The sequence below is a fragment of the Martes martes genome (assembly GCF_963455335.1).
Source record: "Martes martes genome assembly, chromosome: 9".
Classification (NCBI taxonomy): Eukaryota; Metazoa; Chordata; class Mammalia; order Carnivora; family Mustelidae; genus Martes; species Martes martes.
In genome coordinates this window covers 117,011,137-117,032,047 of record NC_137896.1, presented here as the reverse complement: position 1 = coordinate 117,032,047, position 20,911 = coordinate 117,011,137, and the positions used below count along the sequence as shown (strand labels likewise).

The 20,911-nt window shown below is 55.2% G+C and overlaps 1 protein-coding gene across 3 annotated transcripts; it reads left to right on the top strand.

Annotated features, from left to right (window-relative positions):
• Positions 1-274: 274 nt before the first annotated feature.
• On the top strand, positions 275-20,088 carry FOSL2 (FOS like 2, AP-1 transcription factor subunit). 3 transcript variants are annotated; one of them, XM_080812741.1, is made up of 4 exons: positions 275-1,194; positions 11,178-11,429; positions 16,555-16,662; positions 19,077-20,088. In XM_080812741.1, exons 1-4 carry the CDS (start codon positions 1,096-1,098, stop codon positions 19,593-19,595), a joined length of 978 nt encoding a protein of 325 aa, XP_080668867.1. In that variant the 5' UTR covers positions 275-1,095; the 3' UTR covers positions 19,596-20,088. The 3 variants fall into 3 exon arrangements, with proteins under 3 accessions (XP_080668867.1, XP_080668869.1, XP_080668868.1); XM_080812743.1 differs by lacking the exon at positions 275-1,194 and adding an exon at positions 2,911-3,133; XM_080812742.1 differs by lacking the exon at positions 275-1,194 and adding an exon at positions 3,255-3,349.
• The last annotated feature ends 823 nt before the right edge of the window (positions 20,089-20,911 follow it).

The following is a 20,911-nucleotide window of genomic DNA, read 5'->3' as shown; positions in this document are numbered from 1 at the left end:
TCCGCTCCTGCCCCGCCACCGCCTTTCTTCCCCGCGCCGGGTGTGCGACTGGCGTCAGCGCGGCCGGGAGCCGGGGCACGGAGGGGAGCGCTGCGCCCGCCTCCTCCCGAGCCTCTTCCTCCTCCTCCTCCTTCTCCCCCCCTCCGCCTCCCCGCGCGCTCCTCCCTTGCAAGGTGGAGTCTGGGGTTGACGTGAGTGAATCCACATGGTACAGGGGCTGGAGAATAAAGAGTGTGGAGTTGAACTCGTGCCATTGTAGTGACTCATCTCGGGCAGAGCGCAGGGGCTCCGAGCGAAGCGACGGGCAAGTGAACGGCGCTCGGCGGGCCGGGGAGAGAGGCAGAGAGGCGCGGCCGGGCGAGGCGGCCCGTCCCGGAGCGGGCACCGGGGAAGGGGTGCAGTCGGGGGCCGCAGCGGCGGTACGGGCAGCGGGGCCGCGTCCTTCTTAGCGCCGGCTCGGCTGGAACGGCGCGGGCCGGGCACGGGCTACCTTCTCCCCGCAAGTGTCCGAGCCGCTCCGAAACTCCGGCGGCGAGTCGGCCACAGGAAGTTTATTCTCAGCTCCTTTTCTAAAAGGAGGAAATAGAAGTTTCTCCCGGCGGGCAGCCTTTCTTTTCGCCTTTTTTTGGTTTGTTTGTTTTGTTTGTTTTTTCTTTGCCCTGTCTGAAATCGGGGGGCCCCCGGACCTGGCAGGCGTGATCCGCCGGGCTCTTGTTCTTTTTTTTTTAATTTCCAGTTTTTGATCGGGCCGGCTGTCCCGGCTGGGCTCCGGCTGCGCGCGGGAGCGGGAGGGCGCGCGCAGGGGAGGGACCGAGGGACGCGCGGACTTTTCGAGGGAGGGACTGGGGGGCCAGCCGGTCCCGCGGCGCTCGGAGAGCAGGAAAGCAGCGCAGCGCGAGGCGCTCGGGAGGCACGGTTCCCGGGCTGTCGCCGCCTCCCGTCCGCACCCGCCACCGTCGGGGAGCAGCCCGGGAGCGAAGACCAGAGCCCGAGGCGCGGCCGGCAGGGAGCGAGCCCGCAGCAGCCGGTGCGCGGCCGCGGCGAGGGCGGGGGAAGAAAAACACCCTGTTTCCTCTCCGGCCCCCACCGCGGATCATGTACCAGGATTATCCCGGGAACTTTGACACCTCGTCCCGGGGCAGCAGCGGCTCTCCTGCGCACGCCGAGTCCTACACCAGCGGCGGCGGCCAGCAGGTAGGTGCGGGCCCCGGGTGCACCTGGCGGCGCGGGCGGACCCCCGCCCTCCTCTCGCCGCCACTGCCTCTTTTGCTTTCTTTTCCCGTTTTTGGCTTGGCGAGAAAATTCCTACGGGGTCACCATTACAAGTTTTGGATTTTCATGTTGTCCTGCCCACCCTTCTCCCCAACCACTTTTTTTTTTTAATTGGACCGAGGAGTGGGCTTGAAGAGCCGGCAAACCCTTTCCCTCACACTCCATCTTACCCATTCAAGCTCCTGGAATTGCAGCTCCCCTTCTCCGGAGCCTAACTCCTCTCCCAGAAAGCCCTCCCTCCTCCCCACCCCCGTCACTTCTCCGCGGTAGGCAAAAAATAAATAAATAAATAAATAAAATCTTTGCACCCACTGGCCCCTACCGACATCCAAGGACTCTGTTGTGGGAGAGCCCTCTCCCTCTCTTCCCCTGCTCTCCGTCAGTATTAATTTCTGAAAGAGGTTAGGGATTCGGAATCATGGTTGGGCTCCTTCAAGTCATCCAGAGCGAGGGTGAGGGTTGTCCCTCTGGGAATAGGGTGCGAAGGTCAGGAAGGAGCAGGTCAGCCTTGATAGGCTCAGGCCCTGTGCCTTTGTGCCCCTGCGCCCATCCATCTCCTGTTAGGGTCAGAGAAGGAGCCTGTACTGCCACCAGAAGGGGCGCCTTGAGGATCTGGGGAGGGGTACCCGGGGCAAGGACGCCTGCAGAGAGAAGTGGGGGGGGTGGGGGGAGAAGAGAGCTTGCTTAGGCTCCTGGGTGGTTCTGGAAGCGGAAAAACAACTTGTTTCTAAAGCAGCCGGACTGGTTTGCACTGGAAGGATTGTGCCTGCGATCTGTGTCTGTAAATACCAGAAGGGTGCTGGTGGGGTAGTGGGGTGTCTGCCCTCTGCAGCAGCTGTCCCCCACCCCCACCCTCAGGCTTCAGAGGGAGCTGGCTTAGCAAACAAGGCCACTACAACCCGAAGCCCTTCTGGGTCAGGATCTGTGGAGTTTCTGGGCAAGTTGGCTATAGCAGGAGTTGCCCTGGTGAGGCAGTGGCCTTGGCCTCTAGAAGCCAGCCAGCCAGGAGGGGCTGGGGTGGGCTTCCGCTGGAGGGGTGGATCCTGCCAGAAAAGAAAATGGAAAGACGGCTCTCTTTGGGATCTGAAGAGGAATACCTTGTTGCAAAGGGGTTCCCCGTACTTGGTGAGTCCCCAGAATGGCTTTTCTGTGTCTCCCCTGGCGCCCCCACAAGCACCCACCGTAGAGAACCTAGTCGGTGCATTGAGGGAGTATTTGGGGCACCTTTTATAATGAGCACCAAGGTGATGAGTTTTAAATCTTATTTAAAGAGTGCTTTTGCTCGCTTTCCAGTCCCGTTGGTGGTTTTAATTTAATCCAAATATCATTAAGCAACGGGTCGGAGTCATTTATACCCATTCCCTTACTTTCCAATTCAACAAGCTGCCAAAACGTCCTTCTCCTCCTCCCTGAATCTGAAAGAGATCTTTTGATATCTTGTCTGTCCCTTTTGCTGCTGTTTTCCTGGCATTTACCACTGTAATATGACAATCTTGCCGCCTGGCTTTGCTCAGACCCTGGGGCCCGAATGGGAAGTCAGACCGGACATCAGTGCCCAGATTGAATAATCTGTGTCACTAGGGCTTTGAGCCCAGGATGTGAGCGGAGGCAATTCCCTGTTTTGGAAGAAAATCAGACAGGAAACCAGTGCTAGGAAGAAGGAAGAGAACTCAGTCCAGCAGGGTGTAATGGGGCCTCATTACCGAAGCAAAAAGCAGCTGTGGGCTAATTCCTAGCATGCTGCAACACACAAGGATTTTGCAATTAGTAATAACTAGTGCACGGGCTTCTCGCATAGACGCCTGCCTGTTTGGCCCAGCAGCTTGAGTGAGGTGCCTTTCAAACCAGAGGGATCGGCAAGGTAATGCGGCTTTGGACAAGTTTCTCAGCCTGTCCACTCCTAGGGAAGGAGGTGGGAGGAGGCGGGCGGGGGTGGGGTGGGGTGGGGTGGGGGGAAGGTTTTTCCATCATCTCTCCAACTTGGAGCCAAGCTGTTCTGTGGTCCTCGGGACTGACTTGAGAGGCTTTTGTTATTTCCCAAGTCTGCGCGTGGACCCCACCCGATCTCGGGCTCAAGGTAACTTTATTACATACCAGATACGACTTGTAATCACTTTATTTCTCTCAGCTTCCTTTATGGGGCGGCTTTCCTGGCATTTGTGCTAGGGCTTCCACCTTTGTGGCGTCTCCGTGGACTGGTCGGTATAAGAAAAGAGGGTGCTCTGGTTTTCCCTTGGGCCAGTGAATATTATTTTTTCCCCATCTGTTTGTTTGTGGGGTCTGATAGTCCCGATAAGTTTGTTGCTGTTTACTCAAACCAAAACTTTCTTCTCTCTAGCTTAATAAAGCTTGATTTTAACACATGGCCAGGAGTTCCAGGGACTTCGGAGGGGTGGGGGGCAGGTAACTCTGTGTTGAAACCAGTCTTCTTGTATATGGCAGGAACTCCAAGCATGAAAAATATTTCCTGTTCCAGTTATAGTTTTAATCTCGAAGGTTGGTCATTGGTGATTTTGTTTCGTCAATAATCGTCGCACACACCTCCCCCTCCTGGCATTTTCTGTTTATTGTTGTTGTTTTCTCTCTCTTCTGAGTTTCCTAGGAAAACACCTCCCAGATATATGCCTTGCCTGGCTGCCCGACTATTACGGTTTCAGGGCCTGAGCATTACGCAATCAGCCAGTTACACAAACACAGGTCATTTCATAACTTGTTTTCATCAGCTGGGCCCCCTTTTAATGAAAAAACAAAACAAAAACAAGACCCAGAACTTTTCCAAGGTTGCCATTTGTCGGTTCCTCAGATAACTTCTGAAAATAAACCAAGAGGGACAGTTCCTTTCTGGAATCAAGGAATACCAGGCTAGCTCTCTTCTTCGGCAGCCGCCCTTTCCCAAGAGACAGACAGACACATACACACACACACACGCACACGCACGCACACACACACACACACACACACACACAAAATTCCCCGGAGTGAACTTTTGCCAACTGTACCAGGCTGGGACATTCCTCACATCAAAGAACTTTTACCAGAAATGACTGTGATTCCCAAGTCAGTCCCAATCACACCTCTCTAGTGCCCCCTACGGGACATTCTTAGAAGAACTGTCTGGGGAAGGTATTTTTCCAGCCCCAGACAGTGTTAACTTGGTGAGTTTTCGGAATTCTTAGGATTTTTTTCTTTTTAATTCGGGACAAATAAATGCCATATATCTAACAGCGGTTAACTAGGAACTGCCTGGATTTTTGAAATGCAGTTTTTTTTTTTAATCTGTTCTAAATAAAACCTGGTTCAAAAAGGAGTGATTTTTTTCTTTCCCTATTTTGATGTTTGTCTTTTCTTTAGGGTGCCAGGAATTCAAATTCCCAAGGCTTGTTTTCTTGAGGTGTTTGTATTAGGACACTGAGGATTGTTTGGGGGAGGGGGGTTTCAGAATTGGTGGGAAGGTGGGAGGTGTATATTAGGGGTTTGGTGGCCCCCCCCCGTTTTTTTGGTCTTTGATCTTGTAGATGTTGTAGATTAGGATCAAACAAAATGTTATCCCAGGAATTTGTCTGTTCAACTGATTCTTGATGGTGGAAGTCAGTGTCACTTTTTCATCAAAGTGAACGGGGTGAAGTAGCAGTCATGTATTGTCTGAGCAGAGGTTGAATTTTCCTCTCGAAACCCGAGTGCATTTCCATTGCTTTATTTCTGCCTGCCTTATTGTTCAAGGTGAGCGTCAAGTTAGGAGCCTCGGGTTTGTTCCCCCCCCATCTTTTTTTTTTTTTTTTTTAAGATTTATTTGAGAGAAAGAACAGGAGTAGTAGGGGAGGGGCTGAAGGATAGGGAGAAGCAGGCTCCCCATTGGGCAAGGAGGCCTACGTGGGGCTCTGTCCCAGGATCCTGGGATCATGACCTGGGCACTTAACTGACTAAGCCACCCAGGCGCCCCTTTTTGTTCCTATCGTAATGCAAACACACCAGAATTTACACATCCAAATCACCGTGGTGCCCTTCGAAATTATTCCTGGTGGAGACCAACTACTTCTTTGACTGCTGTGGCTCTTGGTCAGACTCAAGGTTTGACAACCCTCCTCTTTTGGAATCACCTTCAGCAAATTCTTTCAAAAACCCTCCCTGCTCACAGATCTTTGTTCTTTGAGGCTGGACTTTGATATTTGGAAGTTATCAAAAGATGTGACTTATAAGGACTCGAGTCTGTCATAGAAGGTCTGGGTGATCCCAGACTGGGTCCAAAGTCCAGTGGGACCCCGGGTCGTCTTGGTCTCCCTGCTCAGGAGTCTTCCCTGGGAGAGAAATCACCAAGAGCAGCCACCTACCCTGAAGTAGGCACTTTTGCCATCCATACTTTAGATGTTTCTTTTCCTCTGTGAAACAGGAAGAAAGGTACTGGTTTCGAGAATGCAGGAAGCTAACTTTGTGCTCTATTTGTTGAGAGAAAAAAATAGCATCTTTCCTTCCTGGATCTGGCTCATCCTCTTTTGGTGGCCACAACAATTCAACGTGATGGCAGCTGCCTTGACTGAAGCAAATAGATCTCTTCCAAACCCCACTTGGTAACTCTCCAGCTCACTGGGCCTGAGAGGGAAGCGAGGCGTTCTCTTGCCCAGCACCGTCTCTCTGGCAGGCACTTGGCCACGCTCATCCTGCTGTGGTTAAAGGACAGATCAGATGCCGTGCACTTCCACTGACTGCAAAAGGGGTACACAGGAGAGTAGGATTTCCACTCCCATCCCCGCCATGCTTTGGAGTGGGGTTTCTGGCCGGAAGGGCCCTGGGAGGAAAGAAACCGGGGAAACTGGGTGGTAACTCCATACTGGCCACGTTCTTCTGGCTGATTTTCTTTTCTTCCTTTGCTTTGTTTTCCTTCACCCTGGCGGTGAGGACCAGGAGGAGACTGTGGTTCTTTTAAGTAAACCTGGGAAAGAGAGGAAGCTGATAGGAGGCCCATCACCTGAGAGAGTGTTTGTGTGCTGTCAAGTCGGGGGGAATCCTGAGTTATTAGCAACCATTTCCATTGTGACACAAGTGGCTTTCTTCAGATAGGAAAGGTCAAAGTGCTGTCCAGTGCACACTCTGTGAAGACGGGTTGAATTCCATATAGAAGACTTTGGAATCTTCTCCAAAGAAGAAATAGAAACAGAGAACATTGGAGTCAAGCTGGACCTCAGTCGGGGTGTCCTGGGGAGTTTGAAGCAGGAGTTGTCCCTTTTTCTCTTCCCCTGAATCAGTCTGTAGAAATTTTGGAACTTTCCCAATGCTGTGAATTTTTTAAAAAATGGGGCTTTAGGGACACCTGGGTGGCTCAGTCAGTTAAGTGTCTGCCTTCAGCTAAGGTCATGATCCCAGGGTCCTGGGATGGAGCCGCACGTTGGGCTCCCTGCTCCCCGGGGAGCCTGCTTCTCCCTCTCTCTCTGCCTGCCCTCCCCCTGCTTGTGCTCTCTCTCTCTCTCTCTCTCTCTCAAATAAATAAATAAAATCTTTTTTTTTTTTTAAAGGGGGGTTCCTTAAGAGAAAGAAGCCAGCCCCTTTCCAGACATGCATAGTCATACCTGCCTGCCTGCTGAGACAGGTCACAAGTATTTCTGGGGTTCGTGGCTTGAGTGCTTGGGAGCCCAGTCGAGAATCAGTGTGATGGAGAGATGCCTGGCCGAGTGGATGAGCCGACAACACTGACCCTCCATGCATCCGAAATGCCATTTCTGCCCAGCTCAGGAATTTCTGGCCCAAGCCCTGCTCCAATCATGTCTGTAGGAAATGAGAACCCAAACCCTGCTTCCTAGACCCTTCTGGAAAAGGCTATGGTTGTGACCCTCATTTCTGAATCCAAGGCCCAGCTGTCAAGTTCAGGAAGGTCATTTTTCCAAATCAGAAAGTGCTGGGCTGCAGGGAATTCTCTGACCTGGTGAAGCTGGGTGACTCTAGGGCACTGTGTTCTGAGCTGTCTTCCTTAGGGACTCTGGGAGCAGGACTGGACAGCCCCACAACACCCTTAAATAGAGGTGCTTCAGGATAAAGAGGGGTCTTTATGATGCCCACAAACCCACAACAAAGCTTGTAAGGGCTTGAACTTCAGCTTCTTGGTCTGGAGATTCAAGGTGGTGAATGAGATTCCCTGAGTTAAAGGAAAAGTTCTCTTTCTGTCTCTCTGTCTCTTTTTTTTCTTTCATGTTTCCTCTCTTTATTCTTTCCCCCAATCCTGAGACTTAGGAGAGGGAATGGTCCTCTAGAAGGGGGGTTCCCAAAGCACGGCCCCGGTATTTTTGTAAATAAGATTTCACAGAACACAGGCACACCTGTTTGTTTACGCACTGTCCCCGGCGGAGTTGAATAGTTGCGACAGATACCGTGTGACCCACAAAGCCTAAAATATTTAGTATGTGGCCTTTTACAGCCCAAGTTTGTCACACTCTGCTCTAGGAAGTCCGTGGGGGGCAGTTCGTCCTTTTATAGGCATTCTTGCCCACCCAGAAGTCAGCAGGATGACACAGTCAAATAAAGCATTTGGGGGCTTTGCCAGTCTGGAAGGCCACCCAGCCATCCAGCATCTTCCGTCCTGTCCCCGGAGGAGGGGCTTCCAAGGGGCCAGGACTGGAGAGCCCCAGGGGACTCAAGTGAGGTCCAGGCTTACCTCCTCTATCCCCCCTCAGCACACACCTGGTGCTGTGGCAGGGCTCACACGGCCCTCAGGCCCGAAGCCCAGAAATCCTATCTTGGTTTCTGTTTAGTATAACCCTTCCGTAGAGAACGGTGACTACTCCCAGCACGGTATTTGACCGATTCCTGGTCTGTTGGTGAAGAAGAGTGCCCGGCTGACTCCTGGGACCACAAACTACTCGCCTCACCTCTTCTCGCCTACTTCTGGATAATACCTCTGGAGGGGAGACAAGTCCCATCGCCGGATCTCCTTGAAACTTGTGCGAGCGTCTCAGGGAGGCTCCTGGAGGAGACACAAGCCCTCTTGATCACAGCCCCAGTCCTCTCTGAGGTTGGGACGTTGTTTTCTGTGTGGTTTAGAGCCAGTGTGTTATCCAGATGGCTTTACCTCCCTCCGAAACAAGTTGTACCCGCACTTAGAGGCAGTCGTTACCTAGTGCCTTGTTTTTACTGCTGTCTTGTCTTGTCTAGACCAAGCCAGTGCTGCAAGGAATCTGGCTGAAGGCCGGGTAGCACGTTCTGGAGACACAGAGTGAGGGCCCTGGAGGGCCCTAGGGGGCCCCGGGGTGGTGGGGGCTGCGAATCATCCACTTATTCCCAAGGGATCTGTTTCCCAGATGCGCTTCAGGTTTTCTGCTTGCTTCCCCTAGGCTGCAAAGGGAGCTCTTTTGTTTGTTGAAATGAGGAGTGATTTTCTTGGAGGGTTTCCTGAGAGAAAAGCTGACCATTCCCTCCCAGAGGGCACCTTCTGTGGCCCTCATGCTGGATGCCTCAGGTGTTCTTCAGACCCAGAACCTGACTTGGGGAGAGAAATGGAATAAAAATGTGGGGTGGTTCCCGGGAGTGGGAAGCTGGCGTTTTTTCCTGGAGCCACCCCAAGCAGAGCGCGCAGGCGCAGTGATGAGACGCCATCATGGTGGTGATGGTGAGGACGGTGCCGCCTTCCATTTGCTTGGCGCAGTGTTTCTCAACCCCCCGCTCTGCATGTTAGAATCTCCTCAGGCATTTTTTTTTTTAAATACCTTATCAGAACCCCACCCCAGACGTGTTATTTTAGAGCTCTAATGGAGAGGCCGGCTCCGATGTTGGTGTTTTGAAAAGGCTCCTCAGAATATTCTAATGGGCAGCCACGGGTGAGAACCACCGGTGTGCTTTTATAGCCAGTGATTAGAAATAGCTACTTATTTAATCCTCATGACGGTGTGGTGAGTTTTGTGTTCGGATTCTCCCTCACAGACAGGGAAACAGTCCTCCGTGATTCTGCGAAGGCCTCAAATCCAGGCCTCCTGCCACCTCCCCCCTCCCATCCAGCCCCCCAAGAGAAACGGAGCTGTCTGGGCCTTTATGCTTCTGCACACTCAGCCACACTTCCGGGCTTTCAGTACTCTGCCTCCTCAAGGCCCAGCTCAGTTGTCCACATTTTCTCCTTGAAGATCGTTTCCCGCTTGGATTCTTCCTTGTTCATTGCATCCTTCCTACACACACACACACACACACACACACACACTCAGCTCAGTCAGCTCCTGATAAAAGCCGAGTTGTCTTTGCCTTCCAAGATGACTCAGAATCCTTTGTACTGGGCAGCTCTTCTCCTAGAATTCCAGAATCCATTGCGCGGGTAGCTTCACAGAATCCCAGGATTCCTCGGCCCGGTAGGTCTCCTTGTGGAATCCCCAAATCCCCGTGCTGGGTTGTGCTTTCTTCACTGAACGCCCTTGGCCTGGGACCCTGGGGCATTCTGGGAAGTGAGGCAGAGACATCCCTCCACCCAGACTGGGGTCAGGCAGCTGGCAGGGGAATGATCAAGGAAGGGGCCCCAGCTCCCTCGATTATAGCGAGGGGCTCTAAGTCCCACTTTATTTATACAACAGGAACCCAGGTGTCATCTGTCACCAGGGACAGAGACAAGGCAGCTGGCTTTGCTACTAATACTTCTATTTCTGGTTGGTCTGACCAGGCCAAGAGAGGGGGGATGCTGTAGTCCCCGTGATGATAGCAGGATTTTATCTGGGGTCAGATCTATGGGGCCTATTCAGGGAGAGGGATGGTCTGTAGGGTCTCTTGGCAGGGATGAGCTGATGCCCTGAGGGCAGTAGGGGTGGGTAGCAGCACCTGGGTCTGGATTTCCAGGAACCAGAAAGCAATGCACGGAACCTTCTGTAGCACCCCTGTCCTCTTTGTCAGGCTGAACCATATTTGAGTCCTGACCCACCCCTGCTTAGGAGCAGGGTGACCTTGGATAGGTTACTCAATCTCTCTACGCCTAAATTTCTGCCTCTAAAATGGAGATAATGGTAGTTCTTACCTCAGAGGGAGAATTAATCAGATAATTGAGGTAAAAAACTACCATGGTGACCCGCCATTTAGTAAGGACTCAGTAAGTGACATTATTATATTCATCATGTCACCCACCAGGTTAGGGAAGAAAGGATTTGCAGAACCTATGTGTGGAAAAAGGAATCACCTGAGGAGGAGGGCTCCCACTGGGGCGCTTTCCTCCTGAAAACCTGGAAGCCAGGGAGGCATGTGGGGCAGGGAGGTCTTTCCCTTCTCCGTCCTCTCACTGTCTAGTAGCTGGCCCTGAAGAAGGGCTAAGACCAACTGCTGAGGAGCGTGACCCATTTTAGTGTTTCTACTCTGTCATCATCTTATATTTTAAATAGAATGCTTCCTGCAGTATGTTCCGGAGAGTTCTGCAACATGGTCTTGAGCATAAATTAAGAGACAGAAAACTCTGAGCTAGCAGCACTCAAGTTTCACACAGACACATCTATGAACGCAGATAGGTTTGTAGGTAGGTAGAGAGAGGCACGGTGCGTCTGCTCCAAGCCAGATGGCGGTTAAGGGCCAGGAGGAGGACAGGGGCACAAAGGCTACCACTCTTCAGTCTCAGGAGTTGGAGGGCACCTTTTCATGGACCTGGCCTCACCCTGGATGGGGTCACAGCCCCATCCGACACCTATTTGGAAAGTAACAAAAGCAGACACGATGAGCTTCCTAGTGACCTTTGTTGCCCCAAAGCTGTTGGTTTGCAAACCCCTCAAGGGGTCCCCAGCCCCAGTACCCTGGGGGCTAATTGGCAGGTGACCCAGAGGCTCATGAGGCCAGGGGGAGGGCTGCTCTGCAGATGTGGGCATAGCTAGCCCTGAAGGCCCCTGGGAGGGCCTGCTGAGACCTCGAAGTTGTCCTCTTCTGCTCCATACTTATTGGCTCAACACGGTTTTCTCTCCTCATTTCAGAAATTCCGGGTAGATATGCCTGGCTCAGGCAGCGCCTTCATCCCCACCATCAACGCCATCACGACCAGCCAGGACCTGCAGTGGATGGTGCAGCCCACGGTGATCACCTCCATGTCCAACCCGTACCCCCGCTCGCACCCCTATAGCCCCCTGCCGGGCCTGGCCTCTGTCCCTGGGCACATGGCACTCCCGAGACCCGGTGTGATCAAGACTATTGGCACCACCGTGGGCCGCAGGAGGAGAGATGAGCAGGTACGGCTCGGATCAGTGGAAAGCAGACACATGGGGGCCTTTGGGGGCCTGGTAACACACAGTGTTTTTCTCTGGTCTGCCGGGGAGCTGGGTCGGTGTCCTGAGAGCACCGAGGAGAAGAGGGAATTTGGGACCAGGGGCCCGTGACCCTCCTTGTCGGAAGCAGAGCTGGAGGCCTGAGAGTCCGACCTGGCTCTGTCATCTTGCTCATGTCGCTGAGGCTCCCCAAGTCTCAACTCCCTCAGTGCAAAATGGGGATAATGGTGCCTATCACATAGGACTCGTCGCCACGCAAATGAGACCATGTGTGGGAAAACAGCGCTGCGTGTGATGTGATCTCAGCAGATGGAAAGCACTGTTGGGACTTGCCTGCAGGGGAGTCCTTCCCTGATCCATGGCAGGACACACAGCCAACGAAGTCCTAGCCAGGAACTTTTGGGGATTAGCCCTGCATTGTCTCCTGGTGTCTGGTGTAGGGGAAACACTCAGCAGACATGAAGGGTCACCCTCCAGGCCCACAGTACTTGCCTTTCCTCCTCAGCGTCCCAGGCCTCCAACTTGAAGCAGAACCCCATTTCAAGTACCTAGAATGCCCCTTCCAGAAGGGCAGTGACTCTGGGGTCTTTGGAGACTGACGGCATGTGTGGGGGGTGGGGGGATAGCAGGTCAGATGTCGGCTTTTTTTGCCCTCCAAGGGCTCAGCTTCAAGAAGGCATCTGCCTGGCAGGGAGGGACACGAGACAGTGTGGGCTGATGCTTCTAGACACCATCTACCACTACTCCAAGGCATGCCATCTCTATCAATAGGGAGCCAGGGTAGTGAGGGGCCCCCTGATTTCCAAAAGAGAGATCAGAATCATGCATAAAAAGGGGAGATGAGCCTCCTAAGGGCCCCGTGGATCCCCCTTCACAGACGATACAACCAAAGCCTAGACAAGCCTGCCTGAGGCTACTTGGCAAAACTATGGGAAGTCTGGATTAGAAACCCAGTTCCCTGCACTCTCTGTACAGTGCTCTTTGTATAATACCGTCTCACTGTGGATCCAGGGAAGGGAAAATACTTTAGCGGTGGGATCCCTTTTTCAAATGAAACATTCACCTGGTGAGTCACTCCTCTCCATGTCCTCCACCGTCCACTCGCGCTCTGGGATCCCAGTGTTCCCATACAAGGACCTTTCACACGTGGTCCCTCATGGATAATCATGGATCCAGTGCCAGCCCAGGATACTGAGGACTGCAAGGGTCCCTGCTCTGAGGAACCGGGAGCATTCATAGGATCTCCATTCCTCCGAGGATAAAGCTGGGCGTGGCCTTCCCTACATGCTGGTTTGTTCTGTTAATGGCAGAACTCAGTGCAGGGCAAAGCATGATGGTTATTGGACTTCCGCTGCTGGGGCAAGTGGCTGCTATCCCCTGTGCTGTTGCTTTCCAAATTGTAGATGTAAACATTGCAGTAGCCGTGATCACACTGTCCTTTAAATTACGCTTCCTTCGGGAGCCCAAGATGTCAAGCTTTATAGTCACCGATGACCTGGATTCCACTCCCCCCGTATGTAAGTGACCTCAGTGAGAGCGGGTTTTCAAAAAAGCAAGAAGTGCTGAACACTCCCCATTCTTTTCTGGGCCTAGTTCACACCTGATTTAGAAGCTTGCATCTGAAATGGGCTTTGGAGACTAGCTTTTCCAATTTTCCCTCTGTACCCATTCTACAGATGAGGAAACAGAGATCCAGAAAGGAGAAGGGCTCCGTCGAGGGTGATGCTGTGAGTTAGTGGCTGAGCTGGGGCTGGAATCAACCTCCCTTGACCTTCAGCCCTGTGGTTTTCCCACCATACCACCTAGGCGTGCCTTAAGACAATCTGTCTGGAGGATTTCCTTCCTTTTCTGAGAGGGAGGGAGAGAGCCAGGAGCATTTTATCCCACATCAGTCAGGAATTCAGACAATCAGCCAGCAGTTTGGAGGAAGCCTGGGCAGCAGCATCCTCGAACCTCGGCTCTTTGCGTCCCTAGCCCAGGGGTCTCCCTCTGAACTGACTTCCGCCTGCTTGACCTCCCCCAGGGAGAGGAGCCTATTCCCCAGAGCCAGCACGGTGCCTGCCTGCCCTCCTCAGAGCCTGCCCAGAGGCTCCCTCTGAGGCCCGTGGCGGTGACTGAGGAGGCGGGGAGCGGAGGGTGTGTGGCTTGTGGGTGTGTCCGCGGTGGTGCTGACACACTCAAGTTGTGACCCTGTTGGTGTCACCACCCCTCTACACTTCCTATGCCGACAGCTCCCACAGGCTGCCCCATATCTTACAGATAGGGAAGAGACTTCTAGGCCAATCGGAAGGCCAGAAGTTGTCCAGAAGCCCCCAAAGGGGAAGGGAGGCTGACGGGGACAGCAACCGGCTCTGCGCCTTTTCTGCCCGTCATCAGTGACGGATGAGGGGCTTGTCTGGGCCTCAAGGGGAGCCCCGGTAGCCCTTGGAGTAGTGAACCCTGAATGCAGGACTACAGGGGGCCCAGCAAGCTCTTGGTAACTGTTGGGCTCAGGGTGAGACAGGTTTGGGAGCAGCACAGATTCAGGGCCTCAGCCAAGTGGCCTCATGACCTCAGCTGGGCAGCCGGTTCCCACACAAAGCAGGGTACCCAAGTTTGTGGACGCTGGATCTCCAGTTCACCTGGACTCTTACAGGGCTCTGAAAAAGCATCAGCGAGGAGAACTCTGAATTAGTCTTCTCCCTTCTAGCACTTTCTAGGTTAGAAAGGGCTCTCACACTGCATCTCATCTGATCATCCCAGAAACTTTGTGGAAGGCAGGGCAGGTCCCAGTAATCCATATTCTAAATGGGAAATCTGAGGCTCAGAAGGTTGGGTGATTTGTCCGAGGCCACGCAGAATGGCTCCGTCGGTGTTCTGCACCCAGGCCGCCTTAGACCTCCCAGAAAAGAGAATGTGGAGCCTTTGGCTCTCCAGGGGAGGTGGAGGGTTTCAGAGGCTGGGACTGAAGCCGGGGCTGGAGGACGGAGGGGCAGCAGGGACGAAGTGTGGGACTCTCAGAGCAGGCCTTTGCCGGGGGCCTGGGGGCCTCACAGGGGTGCTAGCAGCTGGGCGGGCTCTGTGGGCTGCTCCTGGAGGCCGCTGCAGGGGGAAGGCACACAGTGGGGGTGGAGCTGGTGAGCGAGGGGAGCTGGGCCTGGTTCTTAATCCCAGTGAGGTGGGGTCTCAGAGGCGGTGAGGGAACCTGGGGAGGATGTCCCAGGAGGGAAGGAGGCCCGCGTCGGCCTCGGCAGGAACGCAGCTCAGCCAAAGCCCTGGGAGACAGGGACCTGAGGTACCAGGAGGCCGGCAGGTCTCCCTATAGCCTGCAGGCTTCCTGCCTCCCTGTGGGCCACACGCCTTGACTACTGGGGGTGGGGGTGGATTTGCAAGTTGAGAAGGTGTGAGGAGCTTCTCTGTGCTCAGGGGGCCTGAGGCCTCAGGGGGACTATGTCTGAGCTGTTGACTGGCATGTTTCCATGCCAGTGTTTGGAGAATTCGATGTGGGACTCTGGCCTCTTGGTCGGGGCCACGGGGCTTCCTCAGTGTAGACAGGGATGGGATTGTCCTCTCCAAAGCTGTGCCCTGCTCTGCTATTTTGGACATCACTACAACAGACCTGCAGGGCTATGGGGGGGCCCGGGGACTCTGACCTGGGCCCAGCCAGGGCCGTGCCTCCCTCCCTCATGGAGTACCTGGCAGTGGAGGCAGCGTCTCGCGGTGGGGCAGCCCTTCTCACGTCCACAAGTGGCTTTGGCTTTTCCCCCACATTGTCCCTTGAGGGTGGGATCCAGATCTTATACCCCATAGAATCTTCAAAGCCCCCAGACTATATGTGTATTTGGCAACATGGTAGGGATGCCATCATTGTCTGCGAACAGTTCGGGATGGCCTTTCTTTTGGATTTACTTTCTGCCTTGGCCCGTGGCCTTGTGTCACCTCTGTCTGCCAGGGGGCACTGGGGTCACAGGAAGGGCTGTATGTAAACAGAGCTTCGGCTTTGAGTCTCAGAGCAAAGGTCTTGCCCTGGGGCATGAGTCACGGGCCCCTAACCAGCCTCCCTGCGAGGAGCTAGACTGTCAGCTCTGCGCGGGTGTCTTAGTTCATGTGGTTCTCTGATAAATCTTGAACCCCTGAAACCAGGCCTGGCACCTTGAAGAAGTCTCTCGTTGGTTGAATGAATGGACATGGTGGGTAGCAGGACCGAATGTGCCTGAGGGTTCCTTTTCCTTTTGCCTGTCCTGTCCAGCCTAGCCTTGTGCCAGGTGCACTAGTGAGTCCTCTGGGTTGAACGGTGGGCAGCTGGCCCTCTGGGGCGGGGAGAGGACATTGGGAGAGGCATCCTTGGCCTACCCTCTGGTCATAGTACATTCTCCCCAGGGTGGTTCTTACTCTGGGCCTAGCTACTTAACCAAATGGGGATAATGAGGCTTGCCGAGCTGGCAGAGTGGTGGGGAGGAGTAATTAGCCAGGGTTTGGAAGAAGCTGTTTAAGTGGGTGGGGTCAGGCCTGGCTGGCATGAGGGGACTCTGGGGACGTGGCCCCAGCTGCTGCTTCTCTCTGGCCTTGGCCCGGAATCAGGGCTGACGTGACAAAAGCTATCATCTTGCCTAGGCTGATGAGTCCCTGACAAGTTGGTGCCTTGGTCTCCCCTCAGACATGGGATGTCACCTTCCAGACTGGGTCCAGCTCTCAGGGCCCTCCCTGAGGGTCACAGCAGTGAGCTGCCGATTCTGGGACTGCCGAGCTCAGCCACACTCCTCTCGCCTGTCTCCCTCCTTGCACACACAGTCCCAGAAGGGCTTCTTTCCTTCTTTCTTTAAAGATTTATTTATTTATTTGAGAGAGAGAGAGAGAGAGAGAGCGTGTGCTAACAGGAGTGGGAGAGGGAGAGAGAATGCCACGTGGACTCAGTGCTAAGCGTGGAGCCTGATGTAGGGCTCGATCTCATGACCCCGAGATCATGACCTGAGCCAAACCCGAGAGTCAGACACTCAACCAATGTGGCATCCAGGTGCCCCTCAGAAGCGTTTTTTAAAATACAGCGAGAAAACAAAGCTGCTGAATCATGTACGCAAACCTAATCACAGCCCTTGACCTTGGCCTCTAGCTGTCGCCTGAAGAGGAGGAGAAACGCCGAATCCGGAGGGAGAGGAACAAGCTGGCCGCAGCCAAGTGCCGAAACCGCCGCCGGGAGCTGACGGAGAAGCTGCAGGCGGTGAGGAGCTCTGCATGGGGCGGGAGCACTTCCAGGAGGGCAAGAGCAAGGGCCTCGGGGCTCCTGGCCTCCCATCCTCTCCTCGTCCTCTGGTGGCCTAGGGATGAGCCGGTGCAGATAGAAACGGTCCTTCCTTTGAGCACACAGGTTTAGCATTGCCCTGATGGAAGAAGAGAGAGGGAGGGAGGGAGCTGGCCTTCGACACCAGGCTGGGCCCCAGGAGGGACCCGAACAGCCTGCTGGGGGCCTCGCACCCTCTCTCATTCAGCTTCTGAGCATTCCCTGCTCTTGAACCTTCTGGGGCCCCTGGGTGAGGGATGGCAGAGGGAGCCAGCGCAGGCCCAGACCTGCCCCCTCCAGGGCTGTTTCCCAAGGTTCCGGCCGCCCCCGTGCCCACCACCAGCCAGAGTGGCCCCGGCTAGCTTGAGGGAGCTGGTTTGGGCAGGGGGAAACCTGCCCCTTTCGGCTCAGCAGGGGTTTTGAAGCTCTCGGGGTCTCATGGACACGGTCACGTGCTAGCTGAGTTGTACTCTCCTGGGGTTTTCTCATACCCTTCACGGCAGAAGGGTTCCCCACCTCTGCCATGAGCCGGAAGCTGTCGCCTTGGTAGCTCACTCTGCCCTTGTGAGTCACTCTCCCCTGCTGCCTAATTGCCCACACCTGGGGGCTGTGGCCCTGCCCTTCCCTCTCAAAAGCCTGACCTGACCAGCATCACGTAACGCCCTCCAGAGCCTAGCCATACAGGATGGGCCGAATGGCATGGAGAGGAAGCCTAAAGCCAGGACGGACTGTCCCTGGTGGAATGTTTTCAAAGTGAGCAGACGAGAGACTGTTGGCGGTTTTTACCGTGACCAGCCAGGGAGCGGCTTTGGAAATCAATCACCTTGCCCATCCTGTGACTTGACTTAATGCTCCGGGTACCATCCCCCTGCGCCAGCTTCCCTTCATCCATCCTGGAGCCCTCGCTCTTGGGAACGGAATGTGTTCATGTGAATTCCCCGTAGACGGCAGGGATGTCCGGTGGAGGGGTGTGTGCGAGCATGGGGAGGACAAGTGGGAGCTCTCCCCCACTAGGTGAAAAGATCCCTTAGTGAGCAGTGCTCCCCGGGTAGACTCCCCCGAGGGAGTCCTCCCCACCACTTGCCTTCTAAGGGGGCAGGTCCTCTGTGTCTACCCTGGGTGCTCCCGACCACTAGCCCCAGAATAGCCCTTCCTCCGGGGCCCGCTGCTTTCCTCCCCTCCCTCCCCCAGAAGCCTCACACCCTACTCCCCCGCCACCCCACCCGCCCCAGCCACCCAGGCCCCTGAGCCACATCCTCCACAGGAAACCTCTCATAAGCTCATGACGTTCGTCAGACCCTTGAGACAGATGGAAACTTTTTTTCACCGTGGAATATGCTGTTCTCTGCTCCGTGAGGCTCTGGCCCGTACCATCTCATTCTGGAACAGGACTCTGTTAGGGGAAAAGTGGGGAGGAGGCCCGTGACACACACCTTTTCGTCTTTCGCACCTGCTCCCCGCCCCCCCCCACCCCCGTGGGCTTTTGTGGCTTCTCTCTGGCTTTGTGTCAGGGGAGGGGCCTGAGCCCCTTGCCATGGGACCCTGCCAGCCTCAGCCTGCTCCGCTGCTGGCTTCCTCATCTGTTAAAGCGCGGGGACCGAACGGAATGTTCTCCAAGGGTTCTGTGAGTCCTGAATCACATGCTTCAGAAATTAGAGCAAAAAAGGGAAGCGGGGCAGTGCTGATTTAGCCGGGACTGCTGGAGAACTTCCTGCCTGCCGGGTGCCGTCCTCAGCTGGTGTGTGCAGCTGAGAGGCTGGTGTGGACGCCGCCGCAGGCAGGTTGGACCAGGTTGAGGGAGTATGAGGAGGAGAGAGGGCTGGGCCTGCACACTGTGCTCCTGTCCCCTCCAGACCTCACTGTGACCCCCCCCCCACCACGGGGAACTGGGGGCAGTCCTGGTACTGAGGCGGCCGGGCATGGTAGCATAGGGACCCTGGAGTCGGATACATTGGGGTCAAGTCTGGTCTACCCTACCTGCTTGCTCTGTGACGTTGGGCAAATTAACAGACCTCTCTGAACCTGTTTCCTTATCTGCAAAATAAGTTGATTGAAAACACCTGCTTCAGGAAGCTTCTGGAGGCTCTCGCGCCCTCCATCCGTGGCAGCTAATTATCATTTCATCCTTCCTCCAAGCCTACTTTCCTGCTTTCTCAGTCCGGAGCTTGAGACCTAAAAGGCCCCCAGATGTTTGAGAAGTGATGGGGTCTGTGGCTGGGGGGCCTGAGCTGGCTGCTTTCACAGCTCTGGGTTTCCCTTTTTCACCTGGCTTCAAACCTCCTACCCCCACCCCCCACCCCCCAGCAGGTCCCTGGCAGGTTCCTGCCCCTCACTCACTTCTCTTCCCTCTGCAGGAGACAGAGGAGCTGGAGGAGGAGAAGTCAGGCCTGCAGAAAGAGATAGCCGAGCTGCAGAAGGAGAAGGAAAAGCTGGAGTTCATGCTGGTGGCCCACGGGCCTGTGTGCAAGATCAGCCCCGAGGAGCGCCGATCGCCCCCCGCCTCCGGGCTGCCGTCCCTGCGCAGTGGGGGCGGGGGAATGGGCGCCGTGGTGGTGAAACAGGAGCCCCTGGAAGAGGACAGCCCCTCCTCCTCATCGGCCGGGCTAGACAAGGCCCAGCGCTCTGTCATCAAGCCCATCAGCATTGCGGGGGGCTTCTACGGGGAGGAGCCCCTGCACACACCTATCGTGGTGACCTCCACGCCGGCCATCACTCCAGGCACGTCGAACCTCGTCTTCACCTACCCCACCGTCCTGGAGCAGGAGTCGCCTGCGTCACCCTCCGAGTCTTGCTCCAAGGCTCACCGCAGAAGCAGTAGCAGCGGGGACCAGTCATCAGACTCCTTGAACTCCCCCACCCTGCTGGCTCTGTAACCCAGCTCCCGGGGGGTCCTCGTCACTGCCTCCTTCCCAGGGACCAGCACCTTCAAGTGCTCCAGGGCCGTGAGGGCAAGAGGGGGACCCTGCCAGAGAGCTGCCCGGCTCTGGGGACACCTAGGTGGGATGTTGCTGGAGGACTTCAGCGATCTCTTAGAAGTCATGGGACCTCCTCCCTTGTTCATCTTGCAAAGCAAATCCTGTTTCTTGAAAAGCCTTGGAAAACTCGGTTTGGTGGACTCAGGCATCTCTCCGGCTCCTGAAGAGCCTGCGGCTGGTGTGGACCGTTCCTGTCCCTTTGTTACGCTCCGTCTCTGGAGTGCCGGTGTCCTCCCCCGCCCCGCCCAGCATGCTCAGTGCCATTTGGTTTCACCTTCCCTCTATCCACCTCTTCCTCCCCCCAGGGTCAATTTCACTTCCTCTTGGTTTTTATCAAATTTGCCATGACATTTCATCTGGGTGGTCTGAATATTAAAGCTCTTCGTTTCTGGAGATGGGCAGCAGGTGACTGACTCTTCTGCTGGGGCTGACTTGTCCGGAAGGGGACAGTCGATGTGCAATACAGAACCTTCCCTCCCTTGACACTCCCCGGTCCACCGCCACCTCCAGGACCACCAGCAGGGCTCCCTGAGCTCTCAAGGAGATGCTGCCATCACTGGGAGGCTCGGAGGACGCGTCCTCCCCATCCTCGGACACAACTCTTTGGAGGAGCGGCTTGGCCAGAAGACAGGGTGTGAGTGAGACAGACGGAGCACAGGTTGGGTTTGCCAAATGCCTAATTACCAGGCCAGGAATAGTGCCAACAAGCCACACAGGTGTCCTAGCTAGCTTCCCTTTACCTGGTGTCTCGAGCAGGACGTCTCCTATAATTACTGCCTCGCCATCCTGCCCCTGGACCCTTCTCTCTAGACCAGGGAGGCGTCCCTCCCTAGGAACCACACATCACTCCAAAGTCCCTACTGGCTCTGCCCTCCCCCAGTCTGGCTCTCGGGGTGACGCCACCCACGGAGATTTAATGAGCGTGGGCCTGGCCCCTCCCCAGGCCTCCAAGGCACTTTTGCTGTGGATGGAAAGGCAGGGGAGGAAGGAGGGAGGCAGAGTGGGATTCGCCTCTCGGTGAGCTGCCCGGCCTTTTCTGCCCTTCTCTGGTCACCGGCTACCTGATGGAGTGCTTTCTCTTTTACATACTCCTGGAGTGCTCCTCAGGTCCAGCCAGCCAGCTGTGAACCGCTGGCCCGGAGCTGTCGCTAAGGCTTGGGGCTTAGCTGCCATTCCTGGGGCGGGGCAGGGGGCTGCTGAAATCAGAGATAAGA